Source organism: Agelaius phoeniceus, chromosome 13, assembly GCF_051311805.1.
Source record: "Agelaius phoeniceus isolate bAgePho1 chromosome 13, bAgePho1.hap1, whole genome shotgun sequence".
NCBI classification, from domain to species: Eukaryota; Metazoa; Chordata; class Aves; order Passeriformes; family Icteridae; genus Agelaius; species Agelaius phoeniceus.
Window position 1 is genome coordinate 18,218,964 of NC_135277.1, and position 24,990 is coordinate 18,243,953.

At 43.9% G+C, this 24,990-nt stretch overlaps 1 protein-coding gene across 9 annotated transcripts in view; it reads left to right on the plus strand.

Moving 5' to 3' along the window:
• MYO9A (myosin IXA) overlaps window positions 1–24,990 on the plus strand; it is a 179,029-nt gene that overhangs the window by 29,783 nt on the left and 124,256 nt on the right. For all 9 annotated transcript variants that reach the window (XM_077185319.1, XM_077185321.1, XM_054641970.2 and 6 more), the window contains exon 2: window positions 2,293–3,216. In XM_077185319.1, coding sequence (XP_077041434.1) covers window positions 2,374–3,216 — 843 coding nt within the window. In that variant the 5' untranslated portion in view covers window positions 2,293–2,373. The remainder of the gene's footprint in view (window positions 1–2,292; window positions 3,217–24,990) is intronic.

Sequence of the window (24,990 nt, forward strand, 5' to 3'; positions counted from 1 at the left end):
CTATTTAATTTTTTATGTCTAAATGCAAAAATATTAATTTTTCAAGTAATGAAGTAGTGAATCCAACAGCCTGCTGGAATGGTTGTTGTTAGGAGACCCTTTCTCCCTGCCATATGCTAATTACCTTAGGATGGATATTTCATTGCATTATTTTCTCCAAAATGCTTTGGAAAACTGCCTGCATGCACAAGGTGTGTTGGACTCTGAGCCAGGGCCAGGCTGATGTGCAGCAGGGCACGGGAGACCACGACCAATTAACTTCATTAACATTGCTTTGACCTCTCCCACCACTCAGAGCCACGTTTGAGGTTGTTACCAGTAAACCCCGTGGCACCCTGGGATTTACAAGGCTCCAATTAACACCCCTTTGCTTTCTGATCTCAGAAGCTTCTGGTCTTTGAGTGGTTTTGTGGGGGGGACTTGGCTCTTCCATGTCCCCAGAGCTGCTGAGACTTTTAGCATCTCCATGGGGCTCATGCTTGGCTTGCAGCCCTGCTGGATTCAAGTTGTTTGGATGCAGAAGGCACAGGTGTTTGTTGTTACCAATTCCATGCAGAATAAACATCTCTAGAGATGTTTGGGTGGGTGGGGTGGAGTGGCCTGGTGCTTTACAGCAGATTTATTGAGTGTGCAGGAGGGAGGAGGCAAGGTCAGTTTGCTCAAGGTAAGCAACTTAAAGTCCTGTTTGCACTTCTCACGTGAGTCAGCAGTCTTGGATACGCTCTGATAACATCAAGAAAAAGAGCCAGTCCTCTTGGCCTCAGCTTTGAAGTAAAATCTGGGTGAGGAATTACCCAGCTTAAGTACAGTGGGGGGTTTGTTCACCCCTTCTTGATGAAAAGCTGATGCTGAGCTGCAGAGCTACACAAAGCAGGCCCAGCCCAGCACTTCCCTGACATCATCCATGCTGCATCTGTGCCTGTAGTAAAGCCATAGGAGAGCAGCTGGAACACTTCCCGGTGCATAATGTATGTCCTGCTACCAAGCAATGCAGCGTGAATCTCTGCCAGATGTATTTCACTGGGACAAATTCGTTTCTGGGCTTTGAAGTGCACGTGCCTGGGGATAATATACTTAATGAAATATTGGAGAGAGAAACAATACAGCATAAAATAGTGCTGCTCATTTGAGGGCCTCAGAAATGAAACAATTCTCCAAATCCCAGCCTTGGAGTGGATGTAGGAGATGAGGGTGGCTGTACTTGGACTGAAGGTCCTGGATCTGGAAACCTGGGGGAGACTGCAGGGCCAGGGTGACCAGTGAGATGCTTTCCCTGAATACTCTTGCCAGCATCAAGTATCTGCAGTCCCCTAAACCTGTTGTGGGTTTTGACTTCATGGTTTTTTGACCCTTCTTGAACATTTTGTTGATGCCAAGAGAGAACTGTCATAGTTGTGAGGTCTTGCTCCAGTGGGCCAGTGCTGAATGAAAAACTCAACATTACAAATGACATTAGGATGTGTGTCCATGTAAACTTTAATCTGTATGAAGCATCACTGCCACCTGATTGCCCAGATCCTGGTTCTGAGGGTCCTGCTTTTCTCCCTAATTCCCTTTTGTCTTTCTATTGGAGTAACTAAACATCTTCCGCAGCAGTTTGGAGTTTGCTAGAACTGGTGGAGAGCTGGTGCCCTTTCACTCTGAATGTGCTTTTATCTGGGGCTGCTGGTGGTGTGTTATCTTCTTGTAGTGATGAAGTTTGAGAAATCAGCTGCACATTTGATGTATCATTGCCAGAGAGATGGGTTTGTTTGGTTTTAAGCAGTATAATAGAAATAAAAAGTGCAATGTACAAAGGAGCTGGTTGCAATAACTCATATCCAATGTGAGATATGCACATCTCTGAAAAAGGGTGACTTGGTAGGGGAAAAAGTGTTGCTGATTAAATCATCATGGGTTCAAAATCTCCTGGACAGGAAGGAAAGAAATTTATCTCCTCTTCCCTGGCACAGGACCGTGGAAAAATGCATCTGTAGCAAGGGCCAGGTGTGCAGGGGAAGGTGATGGTCATTTTGTTTTAGCAGCTAAAATTTGTGGGTGCTGAGTACCACACACCCATGAGATGGATTCAGGAGGTTTTCTGGTGGGTTGCTCACAAAATTTTCACTGAAAACCAGAGGGTCTTTCTGATACCTCAGACTGGGGGCAAAATCAGGAAAAGCTTGAGGTGCTGTGGAGGGGGAGTAGGGGGAGGCTGTGTTGTGTTTGGATGTTGAGTATCTGCCTAGCTATCTGCTACAGCTTTGGGGTATTTGTAGGATAACACCTAACTGTTTTTATTTTGTTTTTCAGCCTTGCTAACATGATGACCTGACAAGATACAGCACACAGTCCTGACTATGCAGCCCAGGGACTGATGGGCCAGGATCCAATATGAGTGTAAATGATGTTGGAGGCAGACGACGCTTTGAGGATAGCGAGTACACGCTGCACATCTACCCCGGGAGCATCGCAGAGGGCACAATCTACTGCCCCATCGCCGCCAGGAAAACCTCCACGGCCGCCGAGGTCATCGACTCGCTCATCGACAAACTCCAGCTCGAGAAGACAAAATGCTACGTGTTGGCCGAAGTGAAGGAGTTTGGAGGGGAGGAATGGATCCTCAACCCCACGGACTGCCCGGTGCAGCGCATGATGCTGTGGCCGCGCATGGCGCTGGAGAACCGCATCAGCGGCGAGGATTATCGCTTCCTGCTGCGGGAGAAGAACCTGGATGGCTCCATCCACTACGGGAGCCTCCAGTCCTGGCTGCGGGTGACGGAGGAGCGGCGCAGGATGGTGGAGAGGGGCTTCCTCCCCCAGCCCCAGCAGAAGGACTACGATGACTTGTGCGGTTTGCCGGACCTGAACGAGAAAACGCTCCTGGAAAATCTCAGAAACCGCTTCAAGCAGGAAAAAATCTACACCTACGTTGGCAGCATCCTCATTGTTATTAATCCCTTCAAGTTCCTACCTATTTATAACCCCAAGTATGTGAAGATGTACGATAACCATCAGCTGGGGAAGCTGGAGCCCCACATTTACGCTGTGGCAGATGTGGCTTACCATGCTATGCTCCAGAGGAAGAAGAACCAGTGCATTGTGATTTCAGGAGAGAGCGGCTCGGGAAAGACACAGAGCACCAACTTTCTGATTCATCACCTCACCGCCCTCAGCCAGAAGGGATTTGCCAGTGGAGTAGAACAGATTATTCTTGGAGCTGGCCCAGTGCTTGAGGTAAGATGGAAACGATAGTAGTGTGGAAATGTTTTAACGGTGAAAAAAAACCAAACCTGAGTAGTTGGGATTTTATTGTGACACTTAACTCTATGGTTATCTGCTAAATACTGATAATAAAGTGACAACAGCGTTAGCAATGAGAGAAGCTTGTGTTTCCACCTATAGAATATTACTTGCTTCCAAAAAAAAGAGGAAAAAACAAAAGTACAGCAGATGGCTTGCTGCCAAATTTGTTAATGCTTTGTTTTCACTCAAGTGTTTCTCCGTGCAGGTTTATCTCGGTGGTTTCTCAGTGGGAAAATGGAAATGAGAATTATCAGTAGCAATTTTCTAGTATATTGAAAAAGGATTTCATTGCACACAATGTATTGATAATATTGTATTTATGGAGCTTCTGTGCAGTCAGCTTCTTTGAGCTGGGGAAGAAATCAAAGGTAACTTTCATGGTCAAAATTGTGTTTTCTAACCATGAGTGCTTGATTTGGCTACTTATTGGTTGCTTTATGAGGACTCTTCCCGTGTATTAGAGGTTAGATAAACTTGGCTATCAACTTTTCAGGTATGAAACTCTGAAGTGGGATACCAGCATGTATTCCTTAATTAATTAGCCATGAGTTTGCCCCATAGTGGTTGAGATGGTTTTCCTTGGAACTGACAGCTTTGCCAGTTAGAATTTTGTTGCTTGAAGCCCATCTGCATGTGGGTGATGTGTCAGCTTCAGCCATGCCATTGTCCTTGGAAGCCATGATACAAGGAGGTTTTTTGGTGCGTGCATCCTCCCCCTCTCACTCTCTGGAGTTAATGAGAAAACATCAGACCAGGCTCCTGTAATTAATGGTGGTTACTGTGGTGACCCACATTGGTGACCACATTAATTTCAGAAAACTGGCATGAAGACTACTGCATTCCACCTCCAGTCCTGTTATTCCACCTGCAATCCTGTTATTTATTTGAAACACTTCCATGCTCTTTAGTTTTTGATAGGTTGCTTAATGGGTCATGTTGGACCAAGGTCATTTTAGAGTTCTCTTTAGCGGTGTCAGAGGGAGCATGTCTGTCTAGGTTAGATTTCTGGAGGTGGGGAAGAGAGATCTCTGTGAAAAAAAAGGTAGAGGGAGGTTTGGGGAATTGATTTTTTCTTAGATTCTACTTTTCTCAGGAATAGGTTGTCTATTTGCTTGGCTCTTGGATGGAGAGAGGCATCACAAATGGTTTGCTGGGAATCCTGTTCTGGTGGTGATCACTCACTTCTTCTGGGGACCATTCACAGAAGGGTTTGGGTTGGAAGGGATCATCCCATTCCACCCCTTGCCATGAGCAGCAACACCTTCCTCTGTCCAGATTGCTCCAAGCCCTGTCCAACCTGGCCTGGAGCACTTCCAAGAATGGAGCTTGGAGCTTCTCTGTGCCAGGACCTCTCCACCATCACAGGGAAGAATTCCTTCCTCATTCTTAATATTCTTTTCCTTTAAAAAGCAGCTTTGTCATTCCTCTCCTTGGTTCCCTTTCCTCTAGCTGAGGTTGCTCAAAGCCCCTGTGTCTGGCAAGTTGTGTGTGTTGGGATGAGGTGGAGGGCAGGGATGCACTCCAGCCTTTTGTTTTCCTTTCGCAAGATCTGCAGCTGTTTTTGAGAGAAAAAAATCCTGAATCATATCTGTTATATTTTTTTTTTTTTTGCTGTTGGAACAGAAGTTTGCATTCCTTCACTCCAGCAGCTGGATGGCTGCTGTTGTGCTGTGTCTGCTTCCAAGCCTCTTGGAAAAAGTGGGGGTAATCCAGAATTTCTTCTGCTCTGCCAGCACTGGTCCCAAATAGTCACAAATCAGGCAGCCTGAAAGATAAAGTGGCTATATTTCTGCTTTTCCTTCTCTTTCTAGAGTTTCCCAAGAAAGGGATCTTCAGAGCAGAGCTTTGGGTTGCATTACTCTGCAAAGCGTTTGCAGATTTGACCTTTTAAGTTGTGGTTGAAATAAATTGAATAAACTCTGGAAGTTTAGATGCCAAACTTTTGGGGTTTTTTTTTTTCTTCTTTTCCTTTGTCGTTCTTCTTTCCTCCAGACACCTTCTGCATTCCCTTTGCATATTTAAGATCAGATGGTGTTCAGCTCAGGTTTGTCCTTCAGAGGCAGCGACACAGCTCTTTGTGCTGCGACTTCTGATTTAGAAAATGGAGCAACCAACAGCTCACTTGGACCCACTGATCTCTTTCTCTGCCTGAAAAGTGTCTCTGGCAGGACAAGTGCATGGAACCTCCTGTTCCTGGGAATGCCTTTGCTGTCATGCTCACACAGCAGGAGCGGAAGTGGAGCAAAATTAAGATTTTTTTTTTTTTTTCTGCAGCTTCTCTGTTTTCCTAATTTACCTTTCATGAACAGCTTTGGGCTATTGTTTGGGATTTTTTTTTGTTGTTGTTGCATGAGATTCCTGAGTCTTGTCCAAATTGGACTTTTGGGGATGGCTGTCAAGACAAGCTGTTACTGCCCTCTAAACACAGTGACATCATTCACTGGTTGCACGTAGTTTGAGGTGTGTACTGAGGCCAGGCGTGTCCTTTTAAAGTGTATTTGATGTAAATCCTATGGATTTTCTTTTTCTTCTGCTGGGATTTAATAGGAAAATTTTGTTGTAATGGGGCTCCTTGGAATGGTTGCAATATGCTTCTTTTGGTGATAAATGATATTTTAAAATACTTGGCATATTTATATATGATCTTTCATAAGTTATATTCCTTAAATACCATACTATTTTTTCTAATAACAAGATTCCAATTTTTTTTTAAAACAGGTGATTTTCTTTATAGTTTTCCTCAGTTTCTCCCCATTTTCTTATAAAACACATTATGCCCTATAAGGACTTGCTTGCTCAGCAGAGCTGAGCTTACTAAAATTTTGCACTCTGGCTTTAGTTTCAAGCCTGAGCTTCTCAAAAGCTGTAGTTTTGTGTAGTTAATTAAGGAAGAGTTCCACGTGCTGCAGTTCCATTCTGTTTCTGATTGACTCCATGCAATATTTGAGGTGAAGATGATTTCTGCTCATCCTCATCCTCCATCAGGAGCCCAGAGTGCCACACCTCAACAAGACATTGAGGGGCTGGAGCACCAGGAGCAGCTGGGGAGGCTCAGCCTGGAGCAAAGGAGGCTCAGGAGGGACCTTGTGGCTCTGCACAACTCCTGACAGGAGGGGACAGCCAGAGGAGGTTGGGCTCTGCTCCCAGGGAACAAGGGAGAGGACAAGAGGAAATGGCCTCCAAATGTGCCAGGGGAGGTTTAGGTTGGAAAAATTTCTTCACACTGGAAAAGATGTGGCTGCTCCATCCCTGGGAGCATTCAGGGTTAGGTTGGAGAGGTTGAACAACCAGGTCTAGTGGAAGGTGTTCCTGCCCAAGGCAGGGGGTTGGATTAGATGACCTTTGAAGTTCCCTTCCAATCCAAATCATGCCATGATTCAATTTGTGCTCTGCCTGGAGAACTGTGCTTTATCCCTGCAGGGATATTTTATCCCAGATCTAGGGAAGTTGTTGATATGAAGTTGGAACAGTGTTTTAAAACCCTCTTTTCTCTTTAATTATATTAGCTAGAAACATCCAGATGAACTTTATGTTGGAATCCCAGCTTGTTTTTATGGACTGTAACCCTTAGAGGTGGGATGTGGATGGGATCATCACCTTGTACTGGTACATGGCACAGCCTGTGAGGATCCTCCTCCACCCTCCTGGACCATGCTTCAGCTTTCTGGGGAGCTCTGAATGAAACTTAATTTATTACATCTTGCTAATTTCTTTTTCAATTATGCATAAAACTGCAAAAGTAGGAAAATCCTCCCTGGCTCAGGTATGCCCAAAGGCCCTCAGACAGGTATTGGGTGAACCTTGGTCTAAAGGAGTCTACACCAGATTGTTTTACCATCGGTCCCTTTCTCAGCATCTCATTTGTCACAGGAGTACAGCCATGGCAGCCACACACAGCAGATGTGTTGTCTGAGCAGCTGTTTATTTGCCTTTTCAGACATCCCAGTGGGGATCTCTCAGTTGCTTTTTAAAAAAAATTACAAAAAGCCAAGAGCTGTGTTCCTGGGAGAGGCCTCGAGCACAGGCAGTGGCCAAGGGGAGCTGCTGCTGCCCTTCACAGCTGATATGCATCTGCAGCATCTCTGCCAGAAAAAAAGGAATGGATTGCTTGAATTGCTTTGGAGAGAACTGCAGGGAGCTTTCTGTAGACATGGCCCTGCTATTTGCATTCCCAGTGGTGGTGGTTTGCACAGGAACCTTAAGAACATCAGCTGGAGTTGCTTTTTGGTTTCTGAAGCAATGTTGTGCAATGTGTGTGTTTTGCTTTTGTGGGGAAGTCAGAGTTGCCACCTGAAGGCCTGGGAAGCTGAAAGCCTTTATTTTTTCTTATTTACTTAATCCTGATTGTAGGGTTGTTAGAGGGAAATACAGGCAGCATCTAGAAGATTTTGGATGTTATTTTCCAGGACTTTGTGCTAATGTGCAGGATCCTCCCAGCTGAATTCGGCCCTGGAGGTGCAGCCCTGGGAGGTGTGAGCAGAACGACTCCACACTGCTGGAATTGCAGTGGATGCTGCTGAATGTTTCCAGAGCCAGACAAAGAGCCATTGAGTCGAGTTAGAAAAATCAATTAACTGGAATGATCAGGCGTGTCCTGGACTTCCAGTAGGTTCAGGCAGTGTTGGACAGCACGGAGGGGCCAAAGCTCCCTGTGCATGTGGCCTCTGCTGCTTCTCCTGTGGGTGCCAGACCTGCAATTATCCTGGCTAGGACCCAGCGCCACTGCAGATCCCACACTCTTAACTCCTGCACAGGAATGAGGATAAGGGGCTGCTTGATTCTTATAGAATTAGGGCACCGTTATTTGCCTGTGAGAAATGACATTTGCAAATGGACCAGATTCATATTTTTACCTGGAACAATGCTAATGGGATGTAAACTTTGATTATATTCCCTTTTTTTCTCTATTCCTGCTTGAAACGGTATTAATGGGAAATAAAATTTAAGTATATTTACATTTTTGCCCTCTGTTTGGAACAGTATTAATGGGAGGTAACCAAATTCCATTAAAATGGACTTAACAAAAGAAAATAGATTCTCTGATTCAGTTCACAATGTTCAATTTCCAGTACACTGATTTTTAAGTAATTGGCTTGTATTGTGTGGCTCTAAAAGTTTTATATCCAAAAAAAAAAAAAAGGATTTATATGAAGGGGGGAGGGAATATTTATTCTTCTGCTCGTTATTCACTTTTAATCATTTTTAACCTATGATATGTGCAATTATCACTGCTCTGCCATCTGAGTTTGGGGTAGGTGTGAACACAGCAGCCAGGATTTTTTCCCCTCTGCATTCTTGCCTCCCCAGTGCCTGGAAAGGTTAGAGAGAGAGCAGCACACGGAGATTATCCAGCTGATGCCTAATGTGGGAAGAATTTGTGCAGGCCTGACAAAGGACTCCCACAGCAAGGCTCAGGCACCAACTGCTTTTCACCAGTGCTTGCAAAATGCTGGGATTCTTCAGCTGGGGAGGTTTTAGACTTTCAGGCTATGTATCAAATAGCATCTTGTTCATCCCTATTTCTGACACTGAATTATTCAATATTTTCACTGTAGGGTCTTCCTGCCATATCCAGATGGGCTGTATCAGTGCCTGGGTCTAATATTGTTATTATTTTTCATTGCATGCTATCTTCAGCAAATATTTCATTACTCCAAAGTCCAGATTATTGCACTTGAATGACAAAAAATGCTGTTTCTTCCATGAGATGACAGTGGGGAGATGGATTTGTTATTAAAGCAGGTTTATATGAAGCTGCTTTTCTCCACCCTTAAGAATTAGGAGCTATTTTGTTTCCAGGAGGGAAATGCCAAATAAACCCTGCCCTTGTTGGGTGGAGTGCTCACCTTGCAAGACATCCTGACTTTATGGACCTCTAGATAGCCAGGCTTTATGGATCACTAATATCAGGATCTCTGGCTATCCAGGTTCTATAAATATTTATGTATCTATACAAAATAACCCTGAATCTGACCCTGGCAGGGACCAGTGTTCATTCAAACTGAGATGATGCTCAGTATCATATGGTATTAGAGAACAATTTACTTTCTAATACCATTTTTAAAATATCTTTCTCTGTCTTACTCCACCAGTGTTTCTGTTATTTGGGTTTGTATTCAGCTTTTCTGGTAAAACTTGATTATCAAGGTGCACATTTAATAAAACATGAAGGAAGGGCACATTTTCTGACACCTTATGTTTTCCTTTTTCTCTCTATTTAACAAATGCTGTAATTATAATGTAGCACTTAGTCTTTGATTGAAAACATTATTTATCAATGTTGCTGCTGTTCAGTAAGGCTTCCATGAAAACTTAATAACCAAGACAAGGACTTTTTATTCCTAACGTGCATAGTTAATACAGCACCATGTTTTTCTAGTCATGGAGTGAGAAGTTAATGCCTTAGTAGGGATTTTGTTTCTTCCCCCTCCCCCTTCTCCCTGTCAAAATACAGATTTTTTTTTGTTTTCAGGAGCACTTACTGAGACCTTTTTGACTTTTTTCGTGGCTGGTAGCCTGTATGGGAATTGACACGCTGGGCTGGGTGCTGGGTGGATGCCAGGTGGGTGCTGTGCTGCAGCCCTTGGTGGGGAACAGAAGAGCCTGGGAACAAGGAGCCTTTGTAGGACAGGGACTACACCCAGCTTTGGTGGTAATTTCACAAATTTGGGCTTTTTTAACGGTTTCTGCCATCCCTGTGGCTTTTCTGGGCCCAGAATGAGAGTGCTGTCCCCTAAACACCTCTGGGAGAGCATTTGGGTTTGCTGGCCCAGGAACAAATCCCTCTTCTGACAGCTCAATGACAAAGTGTGCTACTGAGCTCAGAAATTGTATCCCAAGGGAGCAGATAGGATTTTCTGACTCTGTCCTCCGTGTCTTCAAGGGAGAAAGGCTCCCCCTTCTTATTTATAGGGCAAGAATTGCTACTTGTAACAATAAATTGTTATTGCCAGTAATTGAATAGGGTGGGGTCAGAGAAAGTTATGGCAGGAAAGTTATGGCAGGGAGCACAGTGGTCACCTGGTCCCAGCTCCCTGCTCAGGCAGGGCTGTTCCAGAGCACAGGGCAGAAGATTGTGTCCAGACAGCTCTGGAATATCTCCAGAAAGGGAGACTCCACAGCCTCTCTGGACAGTCTGTTCAGTGCTTGGTCACTGCACAGTGGAGAAAGTTCTTCCTCCTGTCCAGGTGGAACTTGCTGAGCTCAGTCCCTGCCTGTGGCTCTGGTGCCTTTGCTGGGCCTGGAGCAGAGCCTGGGCCCTGCTCTGCCCCTTCCTGCACCCAGGGACACCCAGGGACACTGAGGGCCCCTCTCAGCTGGGGCTCCTCTCCAGTCTGAGCAGCCCCAGCCCCCCCAGCCTCTCCCTGGCAGGGAGATGCTCCAGGCCCTTCCTCATCTCTGCAGCCTCTGCTGGACCTGCTCCACTCTCCACAATTCCCTGACAGGAGGGTGCAGCCTGCTGGGGGCTGGGCTGTGCTCCCAGGAAACAAGGGACAGGACAAGAGGACATTCATTGTCTTAAGCTGCCTCAGTGGAGGTTCAGATTGGACATTAGGAAGAGTTTCTTCACAGAAGGTGTGGTTAGGCATTGGAATGGGCTGCCCAGGAAGGAGGTGTCCCCATCCCTGAAGGTGTTGAAGGAATGACTGGACATGGCACTCAATGCTATGGTCTGGTTGACAAGGTGGTGATCACAGGTTGGATTTGATGATCTCAGAGGTCTTTTCCAATCTCAATGATTCCATGATTCTGTGGTAACTACAGCCCTGCAATGTGTACATCTTCTTTCCCCATATGATTCCTATGGGAATAGACTTGATAATTCCAGCAACTGAGGGACTGAGACAACTTCATACTTGGGTTGATTCATACACTGAGGTGTCGTAAAAAGAAGCAAATCTGATATTTTGGTCCATCTATGCAGAGATGTGCCAGCTGCACCAAGAATACTGACATATCAGGACTAGGAGACCTCCAGTTGAGCTGGTGTTCATGCCTGGAATTGTTACTTTCCAAGTCAGAGTGTTCACTGAGGAGAGTGACAATGGTGGCCACTGAAAATGCCTCAAGCCAGGAATTGCTGGGATGGGCGTTGTTGTCCACCTCTTCTACAGCAGGTGGATTGCAGTTTTCTTTCAACATTTTAAGGATATAAAAGTTTAACCAAATGCCTCCTGATTTGCCCCAATGGCTTTGCCAATCCAAGAGGACTCAGTTAAAAGCAATAAGGCACTTCAGGGAGGCAGAGGCAGGGAGCTGCTCCCATTTGTTTGCTGTTTAAGGTTAAATATTACGTAGAGGTTAAGTTAAAGCTCGGCGGAGGGCGGTGGAACAATCCTCTCCCAATCCCACGTTGCACAAGGCTCACAGGAGCTCATGGCAGCAATTCAGGCTAGGCAAATAAAATCATTGTTTGCCGTGTTTGCGGAAGGGATCTGCCTTAACGGCAGCAGCAGATTGCAGCTCCCTCCTATTCCCTTAATTAAGATGGATGAGGAATCAACATTGTGCCAGACAGTTGAGCCTTTGGCTTTGTCACTGTGACTGGGGATTTGGACTTCTGAAGGGAAGATGAAAGGGCAAGCAGAATCTGAAGAGTTTCAAACAGTGGAGACCTTTTGTAGATCATTTATTTTCAACACATAAAGTATAAAAACCAAATGATGTCCATTTTGCATCAGCAGGTTAACAGAGCTCTCTGTCCCTGGGTAGCTGGTGTCCCACCATCGCTCCTGTGAAGCCTTGAGCTGAAGGGAGGCACCTCCTGTGCAGGAGTGGAGAGCCATGGAGAGCCATGGAGAGCCAGGTCTTCCCCTGTGCTGCCACAGATGAAGGCTTCACCTCATCCTCATCCCTCGGAGGACACGAGGCAGGGCAGGATGAGACCTGTCTGCTAGTCCCACCACTTGCAGGCAGCTGTAGCTCAGGCATCTCCTAAATTGGCACAGTCTTCATCTGCTAAGTCTGAATGGGTGTTTTTGGGGTCAGCTTCACTATCAATGGCCATAAGGAAAGCCTGAATAGAGGAAAAGATGTTACAATATTGATTAAGAGTCAAAATAATTGAAAATGTAGCACAGCACAAGACAAATCAGGATTGTTGGCTGTTATGAAAAACATTATTTATAGTTATAGAACATATATATGTGTATATATATTTAAAAAAAGGAAAAGTTTAGCAATTTCTGCCCATAATGTAATTTAAAAAAATATAATTATTTTTGTCAGTGTTGTCCAGATCCACACTATTCTCATTTGAAAGGAGGAGATAAGAACAAAAGAAGGCAATTCCTGTGCACTGACTTTGTGGTAGAGACCAAAGATTTACTGATTGTCCCAAAATGGGCAGATTGACTTCAGGTTTTTAATTGGGAGAAAAATCTTAGCCAAGGATCTCAGTGAAGGATATCAAAGGAGTATGAAAGCAGCTGGGTAAAAATGCTCATGTCCAACATAAGGATAAAATGTTTATACTTACTTTTTAATTTCCTCAATGATAAAGCAAATTTTTTTTTGAGAAACAGCGGGTTTGGGGAGCAAAGTTTTGGTTTGCTGGGTTGGTTGGGAGCTGTCTCCCAAATATTTGTTGCTTGAGTGCTTTCCAAAGCAGAGCAGATCCAGACTTCAGTAAAGCATCTGATGTGCTTGGAGAAGAAATGGAAAAAAATAAATGAAGAAACAAAAGAAAAAGATACAAAGCAGATTTTATAACACAAAATCCCTTTTTGAAGAAATTTCAAATATTCTACATTCAAGGATTCCAAATATTCTACATACAAGCTGGTAGGTGTAAGGAGTAGTCCTGAGTCTCTCCTGTGGGAAATTGTGGGGTTCAGTTGAAGGTTTTCTTCTTATATGTACAAAGTGAATTAACCTTTTTAATTAACCTAATTAAGGAGATTTGAAAAATAGTCTTAAAGAGCAGAAAATGCACTTTTTTTTGGTTGTTCAGCAAATACAGGGAAAGTGGTTTCCATCTGATGGAGATGAGGAAGGTTTGGTGTTGTCTCCTTAAAACAACCTTCTCTACAAGGCTCATATCCACCTCTTCATTGAAAGAGAACTTTGCAAACTTTGGAAATACACTTTTCTGGTTTAGTTTAGGGCTCTGAAAAATGTGGAGTTGGAGACATCGGAGTTTGTCTTCATCTCCAAGGCTACGGCCGCGGAGCTGGCGATGCTCGGAGGAATGTGTTTGAATTATTAGGCTGAACTCTGCATTTCTGGGCCAGAGTGTTCCTGGTATTTGGAGGCCTCTGGGATAGAGGTAACCTTGCCAGCAGGTCATAAATTTGAGCCAGGTTTTTTTTTTACCTTAGTCAGGAAATTCACGCTGGAGCTTTCCTTAAGCCAGGATTGGCAGTGATCTAATCCCAGCCCACTGCCAAAGCTGGGAGTTGTTTTCTGGCGTTTGTTCCGTCCGTCGCGTCCCCGATCGCTTGATTTGCCCCGCTCCGTGCTGTTCCCCAGAGCTGTGAATCAGGAGTGGATGAATGCACACAACCAGCCTGCAAAAGCCTCACTGCTCCTTGTGGGTGATGGCCAGCACCAGGATGTGCTGTCCAGGGAAAATTAGAATGAGCAGTTTGTTTTAGTTTCTCCAAATAAGAGCTAGAGGAAAACCTGCCATGGGATTTTGGAAGGTTTGGGATGCTTCATGCACAAGCAGGTAGAAATCTGCATTGCAGGTGTCATATCAAAATCAAATAAATAACAACAACAACTTGTATAATAATATATGCTAATATCTCCTTTAGCAATAATAATGTATATTAACATCTCCTTTAGTAATAATAATATATATTAATATCTCCTATAGTAATAATAATATATATTAATATCTCCTTTAGCAATAATAATATATTAATATCTCCTATAGTAATAATAATATATATTAATATCTCCTTTAGCAATAATAATATATATTAATATCTCGTTTAGTAATAATAATATAAGTTAATATCTTCTATAGTAATAATAATACGTTAGTATTTCCTATAATACTGACATATATATTAATTATATGAATACACACACAAATCTGCATTGCAGGTGTCACATACATATCCAAAATAATATATATATTATAATATCTGCCATAATAATATATGTAATAATAATTATATGGAATTACATATATACACACACACCCCAATCTGCAGTGCAGGTGTCAAAGTATAAAATAACATCTGTAATAATATTTGTTATATTAATATATGTAATGTAATAATAGTGTAATAATATAGTGTAATAGTGTAATAAACAAAGAAAAATCTGCATTGCAGGTGACTCAAAGTAGTCCAAATTTATATATATATTAATATGTCCTGCAATAATCTATGTAATAGCAATACATCTACATGCATATATACAAAAACCTCTGCATTGCTGGTGTCATGGGTGTTCATAATTACAAATAATAATAATAATAATAATAATACCAACAGCAATAATAATGTAACATCTCAGGTGTCATATAGAATCCCCAAACAATTACTCAGGTAAAACCCCATTGCATTCTCTGGGTCATGGCTTAATGTGAATGTAAAAAGCTTTATTTTAATTTAATTCTCAAGCTATAATAGAAGTAAACCCTTTATGCTATGGAAAAGCACAGCTGTGATGGATAGTTAAAATATTTTGGAGAGTATTTAGCAATGGAAATTTGTCCAATATGTTAATTATTGCATCTGTTAGTGAAATGTGAGGTATGTTTGTTATATATTTGGTATGAGCAGAGATGCTGCTCCAGTCCATGGCTACATCACTGTGATGTGAAATTCATATGAATTAAGCCAGTTTTAAAGGAATTTCAGTGGATTCCTTGGAATAGCAGCTGCTCAACACTGGGATGCTGATGATGTGTAATTCCCAGCAGTGCTGTCAGTGTTGCTGGGCAGTGATTTTTGTGCTGCAAGTCCAGCACAAGGTTTATTTCCCCCCTTCCTTCTCTTTTCTTTCCTGCAAATTGAAGCATGGAAAGACCCGCTCCCATGTCCTGTCCAGATTGCCACCGGATGTTTGCTTTAAATCAGAATATTCTATTGCTAGACATGTTAGATTAAAATGAAATTGTTAAAAAATAGTATTGTGGAAAGGGAAAGAACTTCAAAGTTCTTTCTGGCTAGGGGAATATGTCTAAAAATTCAGCACAGGGTCACCTGCCATTTCCATTGCTGGTGCATATAGCCAATCAGTCTAAATGCACCAATGCTCCCTGTTTTTGCATCATGTAGCTGCTAAAAATGATAAATAACCCAACTCCTGCTCCTCCAGCCTGTGCTGCAAATCAGGGGAATGGAGGTGCCCCTTCAATTTTGCACAGTGAAACCTCCTAAATTGCCTTGTGTCCATGCACACAAACTCCTTGCCTTCTTGAATAGTCTCAGTGTAACAAGTGGGCATCCAAGAGCTGTTAAACCTGGATTAATCCTGGGTTTGGGCTGCTCCAGGAGGGATTACAAAGCATAATATTGGCATTAAGGCTTTCCAAAGTGCTTACACAGCACAAAGAAACTCTGCCGGCGCCTCTCGGCTCGCGTGCGGCCCTGGGCTGCGAGGGACGACCCGGGGCTTTCTAGAGTTACATCACAATTATAATATTTGTAATCACAGAGATGCAATAGAAATAACCTCCTGGCAGAAGGGAAATATGTGGGTAATGAATGGGTGCGACCTGCCTGTTGCAGTCCTGGGTTTTCGTGCTGGCTCGTGCAGCCCTTTCCGCTTTGCAACATCTGGTTTTCATCTGCTGCAGGAAAGCCAAATCATTTCAATGAAACTGGAAGAAAACATAATGCTTAAAAAAAAAAAAAAAAAAAAAAAAGAAAAGACAGCTCTTGATGTTAGCCTGGTTTTCAGCTGGCGTTAATTAGATTTATCAGCAGGGTTTATCGACAGAGTGGACGCTCACTTGGATGCTTGAGTTGAGGCATCATCCAGCGGACAGCGCGATCCGCGAGGGCCAAGCGCCACGTTTTTCCTTGGAAGAGCTTAAAATGATAAATGACATGAGTTCAGATTACTCTGATTTTTGGTGCATCCCCCAGGTGATGAGTCAGGAGGGAACTGGGGCACAGAGGGGGTTTTACTGATGGGGGTGGCCTTGGTTCAGTGGCTGTAGTTGCTCTGGGGTTAAGGATATGGCAATTCCTGCATCATGTTAGCCTACAACAAAAATGTATTCCCTGAATTGTCACATATTAGATATATTGAAAGAAAATAAATGTACAATAGGTGCACAAGATATATTAATAAAATCCAACATATGAGATAGAAAAATATAAAATAGGTATAATATATGCATGAGTTATAGAAATATGAAATAAAATGCATTATTTTCTTTCTATCTGTCCCACTAAATCAGAATGAGGTTGTCATGGAGGTCCATTTTCAAGTTTAGAGCAGCATGGGTCAGCATCTGCTTAATCCCCATCACATTAGAGCCCCCCTGGATGAAGTTTTTTAACTGCACTTTATTGATCTCTGGGCTTTTAAAGACATCCACGAGCTCTCAGCAAATGAGTGTTTGTCCTGCTCTGTGCACATTGACTCTCTTGGGTGGGGGGCACTTGAGGAATAGGCAGGCTTTTTGTTCCATCTATGCTGCAGCACTCTTGTGGGTTGTTAGATTGTTTCCCCTCAGTGGGTTTTTGGTGCTGGGAAAGCTTCATTAAGATAGAATTATGAGTAAGCGAAATATTTCTGGTTTTCCATGTTAATTGTGTCCGTTTGGCAAGAGAAATGGAGCTGGGAGAAGCTTTTTGAATAAGCAGGACCTCTCACCTCCTGGCTTAAGGCATGAGGATCTGTGAGAGCAAATACTGAAGGAGCCATAAGTCTATACTTTGATTTAATGGTTGTAATTTTTAAATTGCTTCGTGGTTATCATGTCATAAGATCTTAACCACTAATTTTTCCAAGGAGTTTAATTAAATTTCAAGCTTTCAGCTGGAAATTCAAAATAGAAAATAGGTTTGAGCTTACTAATAAGTTTCTTGCTTTGAGAAAAGTCACTGCACTTAATAGAACTATGGAGTGGGTAGGGTTGGAAGGACTTTCATGTATTTGACTGGCTTCAAACCACAGTTAATTCAACTTCACCCCTGATTGCCAGATCCACACTTCAATTTCTTGTGAGCCAAATTTCTCTGGACAAGGATGCAGTCGGAGCAGGGCACCTGTAATTGCTCAGAGTGTTTTCAGGAAAAATCATGGTGTTTTATTTTTTTCTCCCACTCCTTGCCATGGAATCAACCCAGTTTAATTTTGTGTGTCTTGTGGGGGGCTGGTGCCAGAGATGGGGTTAAAGGGATGCAGAGGGTGAACAGTTCAGTGAGTCAGGACTTCAATGTGTGGATAATTCAGTGTGGATATTTCCCTCCCTCTTTCTGCCTCTCACATGAGTTATCTTTGATGCTTTTATTTTCTGAAGTGGCAGTGGAAGGATTGTAAATGCAGCAGCAACCCCCAAACCATTTGTTTGTAGGCTGGATCAGGATCTTGATACAGTTGGGAATATTTCCCATGTATTTCTTCCAAATGTCCCAGGGAACAGCAGAGTACAGGTGGAAATCTCTGAAGATGATGTTGATTTTCAACATCACTGATCATCAAACTTAAGATTTTAGAGCTCCTTAGCACCAATTCTCTCCTTTTTTCCCCTTTTTATTTGGTCCAGCTCCTGATACCGTGGGATTACTTTCCATGCCTTGTTTCAACCCCCACGTGGGTTTTAATTATGACAGTGACTTCAGCCTGGGAAGCTGGTGAATTATCAGTAGCTCCCCTATCCTGGATGCCATCCAAGGGGGGAGATGGGGAAGAAGGAGCAGTAAAAAAGAGAGATGGTCAGGGAGAGGCCCCGCTCTTGGCTGCCGGAGGCCGGCTGAGCGAAGCCTTCCTGCTGAAAGCCGGCCAGCACGAGGTAGGACAATCGTGCTGCTGTTCTCCTAGGGAGTTATAAACAAGAGGATGAGGCTCAGCAAGAGAAAGAAAGGTTTCTTTCTGTGGTTTTCCTTTCTATCAGTGTTTTAGTTTCCTTTTCCACCCTCCTCCTGAACTGCAAGCAGATCTATTTAGAGTAGAAATGCTGTTTTCACATGAGTTTAATTTGTTAATGTAGTATTTTACTTGCTGATTAAGGTCAATAAAGAAATACATTTAATATTCTCTTGAAAGATGCAAACAAATCCCTCCTTAGTTAGCACTGATGGTGTTTTTGTTGGGGTTTATAAAGCTGCTTTGAGTGAGCCAGCGGGAGCAGCATCCCCATCTTCCCCAGCCAGGATAAACAGATGCAATCCAGTGATTCCTGCTACATCCCACATGCATTTTTTATTGCAAAATGGAAAGAAATAATAATAAAGAAAGTTGAAAAAAGAATAAATTCACATCATCCCAAATGCAGCAAGAGTGGTTGAGCTCCTTGCTTTATTTATTCCCACTTTCAGGATGATGTGTGTGTTGTTATTTAAGGGAGGGATCTTTTAGCTCTACACCTACAAAATCTTTCCAAGATTTTATCCCTCTAGGAGATACTTGTGGAGATATTTTGACCACTTGAGTGATCATGTCCTTGTTGTTTTCATCATATTGAGAGTTGGGTGGTGTATGAAGTTGTCACCTCTCAGCAGTAACTGATTCCATATCTATGGAATAATGGTTTTGGAGGTGGATAATCGGTGCTGGAAAATGTGAGATCTGGATCTGAGTTTCCCTCCAGCCTGTTTTTCATTGGCAGGTCTGAGCTTGACTAAAATCCTGTAGTTCTGCCATATGAAGGGACATTTAGGACATCAAAACAACGGGTTTGGATGTGTTCTTATATTTTTTATTGAGAACACAAACTTCTATCTTGGATCAGTCATTGTGATCCAAGGCATTCACGCTCTGGAAATGCTCTATCATGCAAGGGTGATGGGGCTGTGCCTCTGGGCTCTGTTCTGCCCTTGGCCCTGCAGGGAGGGATGCTCCAGCATTCCAGCCTCGCTCCTGGAGCAAGTGCCCGAGTGCCAGCAGCTCCTTTCCTGCAAATAACCAATGGTTCTCTGTTCATTTTTACAAACCAGGTGTAATTAGTAACGGCTCACTCTTCATTGTGCTGCGCTGCTGCGTGTTAGGTCACCCCTCACTTCAAATAATAGATGGAAATGTGGTTTTATTTGGGTTATAAATTATGTATTGCCACTCAGCACAGGGAGTGCTTGTTTTTCCTCTGCCTTTTCAGATCCCTGGGCTCCTCTGGTTAAGGATCCTTTTCTCCCATTAAGTTCAACCAATGAATCTCTTGCTACATTGAGAAGAAATATTCTGAATTTGTACTTGGGCTTTGCAGTTTGTCTCAGCCTGGCAGAAGACACGTGCTCAAATCCTGGTTGGGTTTTCCAGCTATTCCAGTCAGGCTGGTTAAAGATACTCTTACATCTGTCTACAAAATTTCCCACCCCTTTCTTTGTCCTATCACAGCTATTTTGATGCCAACATCAGGTTGTGATTTTAGTTTATTCGCTATATATTTAATTACAGAAGGTTTACTAAAAGGTTTAAACACACTGTAGTGATTCTTCAAAGGTTGAACGAAGAAATTATGTTCTGAATTTTACTCTTGAGGGGCTGCAAATTTTTACAAGGGGAGTTGTAAATGTTTTTACTTAGACCAGAATGGAGAGGGACTGAGTATCATCAGAGTAAAGAACAATCACAGAGGGTTTGTCAGGCTGTGTGGTGGCAAGGAAACAGAAAAGGTGTTAAAAGAAATGAGATGTACAATACCTGTGTGCTGGAAACCAGAGGAGAGGGAAGTTAATGAGAGTGTGCTCTGACAGAGCCTTGCATATTCACATGAAATTAATTGGATAACGAAGCCTGGTTTGCCGTTTGCTCCGGCAAGCAATGCCCCTGTGGGCTCTCCAAGTGTATCTGCTGTGCTTCTCCTGCTGGCAGCTGTAGTGGGAAACACTTGTGCAGAGCTCCCAACACAGCAGGTCACCAGCACTTCATCCAATGCACCTTTCTTTGGAATATTTGTACTATTTATGCATTAGTACACATACACGTTATCCTGTGTTCTTCTGGAGGGCAGGGAGGTTTGAAAAGCTGATCTCTCCTAAAATATTATGCACATAGACTAAGGAGATGGCAAATTTAAATGCTCTTAAATGCCTTTGGAGGCTTAATTTGTTCTGACATTCTCAGTGACACAGCATCCTCCTCCTGCTTCCCTGCCCTCCTCACATCTGGAAAGATCTCAGCAGCTGGTGGGGGGAGATCCCAGATGGAGCTTCAGCGGCACTTGGGTGCTGCTGTCAAAATTTGGACTGCATTCCTTTCTCTGGTTTGCTCCATTTTGGGCAAAATCAATGCAGAGTGGGTGGTTTGGGCTGGTTCTTTGCTCCTGGAAGTCTTGCACTGAGGTTGGATGTGTAAAAATTTATATTTGAAGTGTTGTTAAAAATCCTGCCCCTCCATGGAATATACAACCTCAAACTACATTTCTTAATACATACATGGAAACATGGAATTGAAGGAAGGTGCTTTGAGCTTCATGGTCTCTCCTGCTTGGCTGAGGTGGATGGTGAAGAGCTGCTGCTCATCTTGGTGCAGAGAGAAGGAGCAGAGAGGCCTCTGCATCCTTGGCATGCTGGCAGCACATCTGCCCTGGCACACCAGGCCTGGGCTCGCTTTGACTCCTGCCCTTGCCAAAAAGGAAAAGGAAAACACACTCCTCACATCCATCCCAACCATTTGGCATTTTGCAGAGCCAGGCTAGGAAGAGGTGGACAGCAGAAAAATATCTGTGTTTGTTTTGAAACGTTTTCTGCGATGTGGAAAGCTGGAGTATAAAATCTCACCACGTTTCCCCTAATTTCATTAATTCAGGGCTTTCCTTTTTTGGTTGGATTTTCTTGTCCTTTAAACCCCAAAGCTCTGTTCTCAGAAATACCGGCCTTGGCAGTGCTAAGGAACATTGTGCAAAGCTGAAAAGGTGGTTTTGGCAGGATAACCCTGGAAGTGCAGGCTCCTTCCCTGCCTGCAGACTCTCCCATGGCCAGCAGAATTGCAGCACCGTGCCAATCTCGTGCCACAGGGCATCAGCTGCTCCGTGCTCGCCTCGCAGCTGTTCCTCCTCTGCAGGGAATGGATGCAGTGGTGTCAGATTTACCCCCAGCCCAGGAACCTGGTTCAGTTCATAGGAAACCTCTCCATGGTGGCCTCAAGGAAACCCCCAGCTGATTCCTCTGGGAAGGTGACAGGCGGTACCTGTTGAATTCTCCTATTTTGCTTTACCTAAGGGCTGGAAACGACACCCTCTCCTCCTAACACAAATATCTGATAGGAACACGCTGATTTTTGAGACTTCTCTTTTGCTCCCTGAAAAAACCGATGCCAGCTCTTGTTTTTCCTGATGCTTATCAAATATTCTGGTCCCTGATAAGACAATTACTTTTCAATGCTTCCCATTGATGCAATGAGATAATAATTTTTTCACTGCTATGCCTCGGTCTGCAGGTGTTGTGGTCCATCCCAATGCTTACTAATAAGTCTTTTCAAGCTCTTGCTTCACCATTTGTACTGTGTAAATAAGGGAAAAAGATGTTTTTATGGATCAGTCAGACATCTGAAGCTGCCTGTGGCTACTGAGACATTCCAAAAGCTGGAAAAGACGAGCCCAGCAGCGTTGCTGCCGTGGAAGGGACTCATCCAAACTACGTACAAGGCACAGAAATTTTATGCTGCTGCTCAGTGGCGCTTGAAATTTTGGAATCGTGTCAAGAGGAGTTGTAGATTATTTATATAATCCCACAGAAAAGCAAGGAAGGGCTGGAGATGTGTGGATTCACGTTTAACCTTCTCTTTACGCAAGAGATTTTTTACGTGGCAGAAAACAAATGTGGGTTTTATTGTGTTGATTTAATGACAGAGCTCTGATTTGGTTGGTTTTTGTTTGTTGGAGGGGAGGGCGTGGATGATTTTTTGTCTGTAAGAAGCTGAAAGTGGCTGAGGTCTGAGAGGAAGGACAGCAGGGGCGGGAGCCAAGCTGAGGCTCGGGTTACACTGGTATGTTTTGGTTGCTGCCTAACGTGTTTTTGTTTTTCTTCATTACACATATTTCTCTTGGGAAAAGCAGGAAAAACTGTGTGTCAAATATACATCAGGGCTCTGTGCCTCTGCTAAGAGGTTCCAGATGGGGAGTGTTACGATAGGGACACTTTTTCCTGCCTTTTACTTTGTGGCATTAATTTTGGTGACAAACTGCAGGAAAACTTATATCAAGCCTAGAGTGTGCAGTGAATGCTTCTTCTTTTTTTTTTTTTTTTCCCTTTTGAGCATTTTTTGGGCTACCCAAGTATGCAATAGGAAGTTGAAACTTCATTTCCAAACATTTATGGCCCCACGTCAAATCATTATATTCAAAAAAAAGGGTAAAAAATGGAGTTTTAAAGGGACTTAGAGAGGCTTCCTCCAGGGGCTGGAGAGTATCCAAGGCTTGCCCACCAGACCAAATCCCTCTCCCTAAATTTGAGGCTGATGCCTGGGAAGGAGGGGGTGGAAGCTGGTGAGGATGACCCTGCAAGGGATGAGCCTCTTGCCAATGGGCAATGTTTAATTTCTGTGCTGGGCAGGGGCTGTGCCTCCACCTGGGGCTGGCATTGTGTCTTCTTCAAGATGACTCCCAGGACTCTGATGGATTGTGGACTCTGGAGCCCAGGCTGAGGGTCCAGAGCTGCTCCACCTGGAGTGGTGTGGCAGTGGGGGCCACATTCAGGCTTGGGTGATGGCACCTTGTCACCACCAGCCCCTAAAATCCGTGAGTCACAGCTTCAGCAAGGCTGAGTGCTACCAGAGCTGTCAGCAGGTGACAACGGCGACAATAGCGCGGCAAAACCTTGTCCCAAAGTGTTCTCAGGATGTAGTTTCCTTTGTGGATGGTTTTGCATTATGAAATTATATCATAAAAAGCAGCACTTGGTTTGTGTATTGTGTCATTTGAAACATCAATGTTTCCAAGACAACAGGCCAAAAAGACCCAAATCCTGTTACTTTGGGAGGGATGTGAAGCCACAGGTGAGAGGTGGCTTTCTGCAGCTGCATGTAATGCTCCATGCTCTAAAACCAGGAGATGTTTTGGAGACAGGAATTTACCCCCATCTTCTGCTGAGCACTGGAAATATGTGACTGTTGAAAATGGTTGACTGAAAATAGAAAAGTTATATTTTCTTTATCAGGGGCTTCAGGGCAGATGAGACTCAAGTGATCAGGAGCTCTGGAGACTCAAAAGCCTCAACCTTGAGAAGAAAAAGGCAAATGTGGTGCTGAGAATGTTGTTACCTGTTCATTATCATGGAATTGCAGCATGGTTTGGGTTGGAAGGACCTTAAAGCCCATCTTGTTCCAACATCTGCCATGGGACAGGGACACCTTCCCTTAGACCAGGTTGCTCCAAGCCCCATCCAGCCTGGCCTTGGACACTTCCAGGAATCATCCAGGGGTGGACACAGCTGCTCTGGGCACCCTGTGCCAGGGCCTGCCCACCCTCACAGCCAGGAATTCCTTCCCAATATCCCATCTAACCCTGCCCAATGGCAGTGGGAGGCCAGAGGCCATTCCTCCTTGTCCTGTCACTCCATCCCTTGTCCCCAGTCCCTCTCCAGCTCTCCTGGAGCCCCTTCAGGCCCTGGCAGGGGCTCTGAGGGTTCCCTGGAGCTTCTCTTGTCCAGGTGAGCACCCCCAGCTCTCCCAGCCTGGCTCCAGAGCAGAGGGGCTCCACCCTCAGAGCATCTCCATGGCCTCTTCTGCACTCACTCCTGCAGTTCCACATCCTCTCTGTGCTGGGTACTCAGGGCTGGAGGCAGCTCTGCAGGTGGGGTCTCACCTGAGGGGGGCAGAGGGACAGAATCCTCCCCTTTTCCTGCTGCCCACACTGAGAGTTCAGCCCAGGCCATGGGGGATTTGGGGTTTGGGGCTGCCAGGGCAGGTCTGTCTGCTCCTCCACCAGCATCCCAAAGCTCCCCCTGGGGCTGCTCTCACTCCATTATTTGCAGTATTATTTTATTATAAGTAAAGGAAGGCAGCAGTGCTCCTGGCCCTGTGTGAGTGAGGCTGTTTCTAGCAATGGCAGACAAGTTTTATTTGCTGCAGCTGCAGTTTGTACTGCATCACTGCACTTCACCCAGCTCTGCATAAGGGGATTATGAAAGGTGAGAAGGAAATCATGATATGGCTTGATGTTGCAATGCATAATAATATAACCTGTTATATAGGTTCTACCCTCCTCAGTCATCACTTGGAATATATACATGAATGGGTCACCATGGGTAATCTGTTGTCATTCTGTCAGTGCTGCTTTGTTCCCTGTGCAGTGCTTGTTTACAGTACTTTACACTGGCAGAGTGTAAAACCTCCTCCTTTAGCTATGATTTATTTCCAACTGGTCACTTTATTGCTATTACTCTTTTATTGTGATTATTTTATGTCTTTATCCTATGAAAAAAATCATTTGAAGCACCAATAAGGAGATGTTGCTTGTTCCTGGCACCTGTTAGACACTTGCTGCCTGCATTTGACAGAGTAGAATTTGTTCTTTGGCTGCAGAATATGAATGTTGGGAGTTGGAGAGACATTATAATAACACCAAGTTTCCCAACTTCATTTTGGGATGCTTCTTTAAATCCAAAGCTCAACCTAGGATGAAGATTTCTTTTC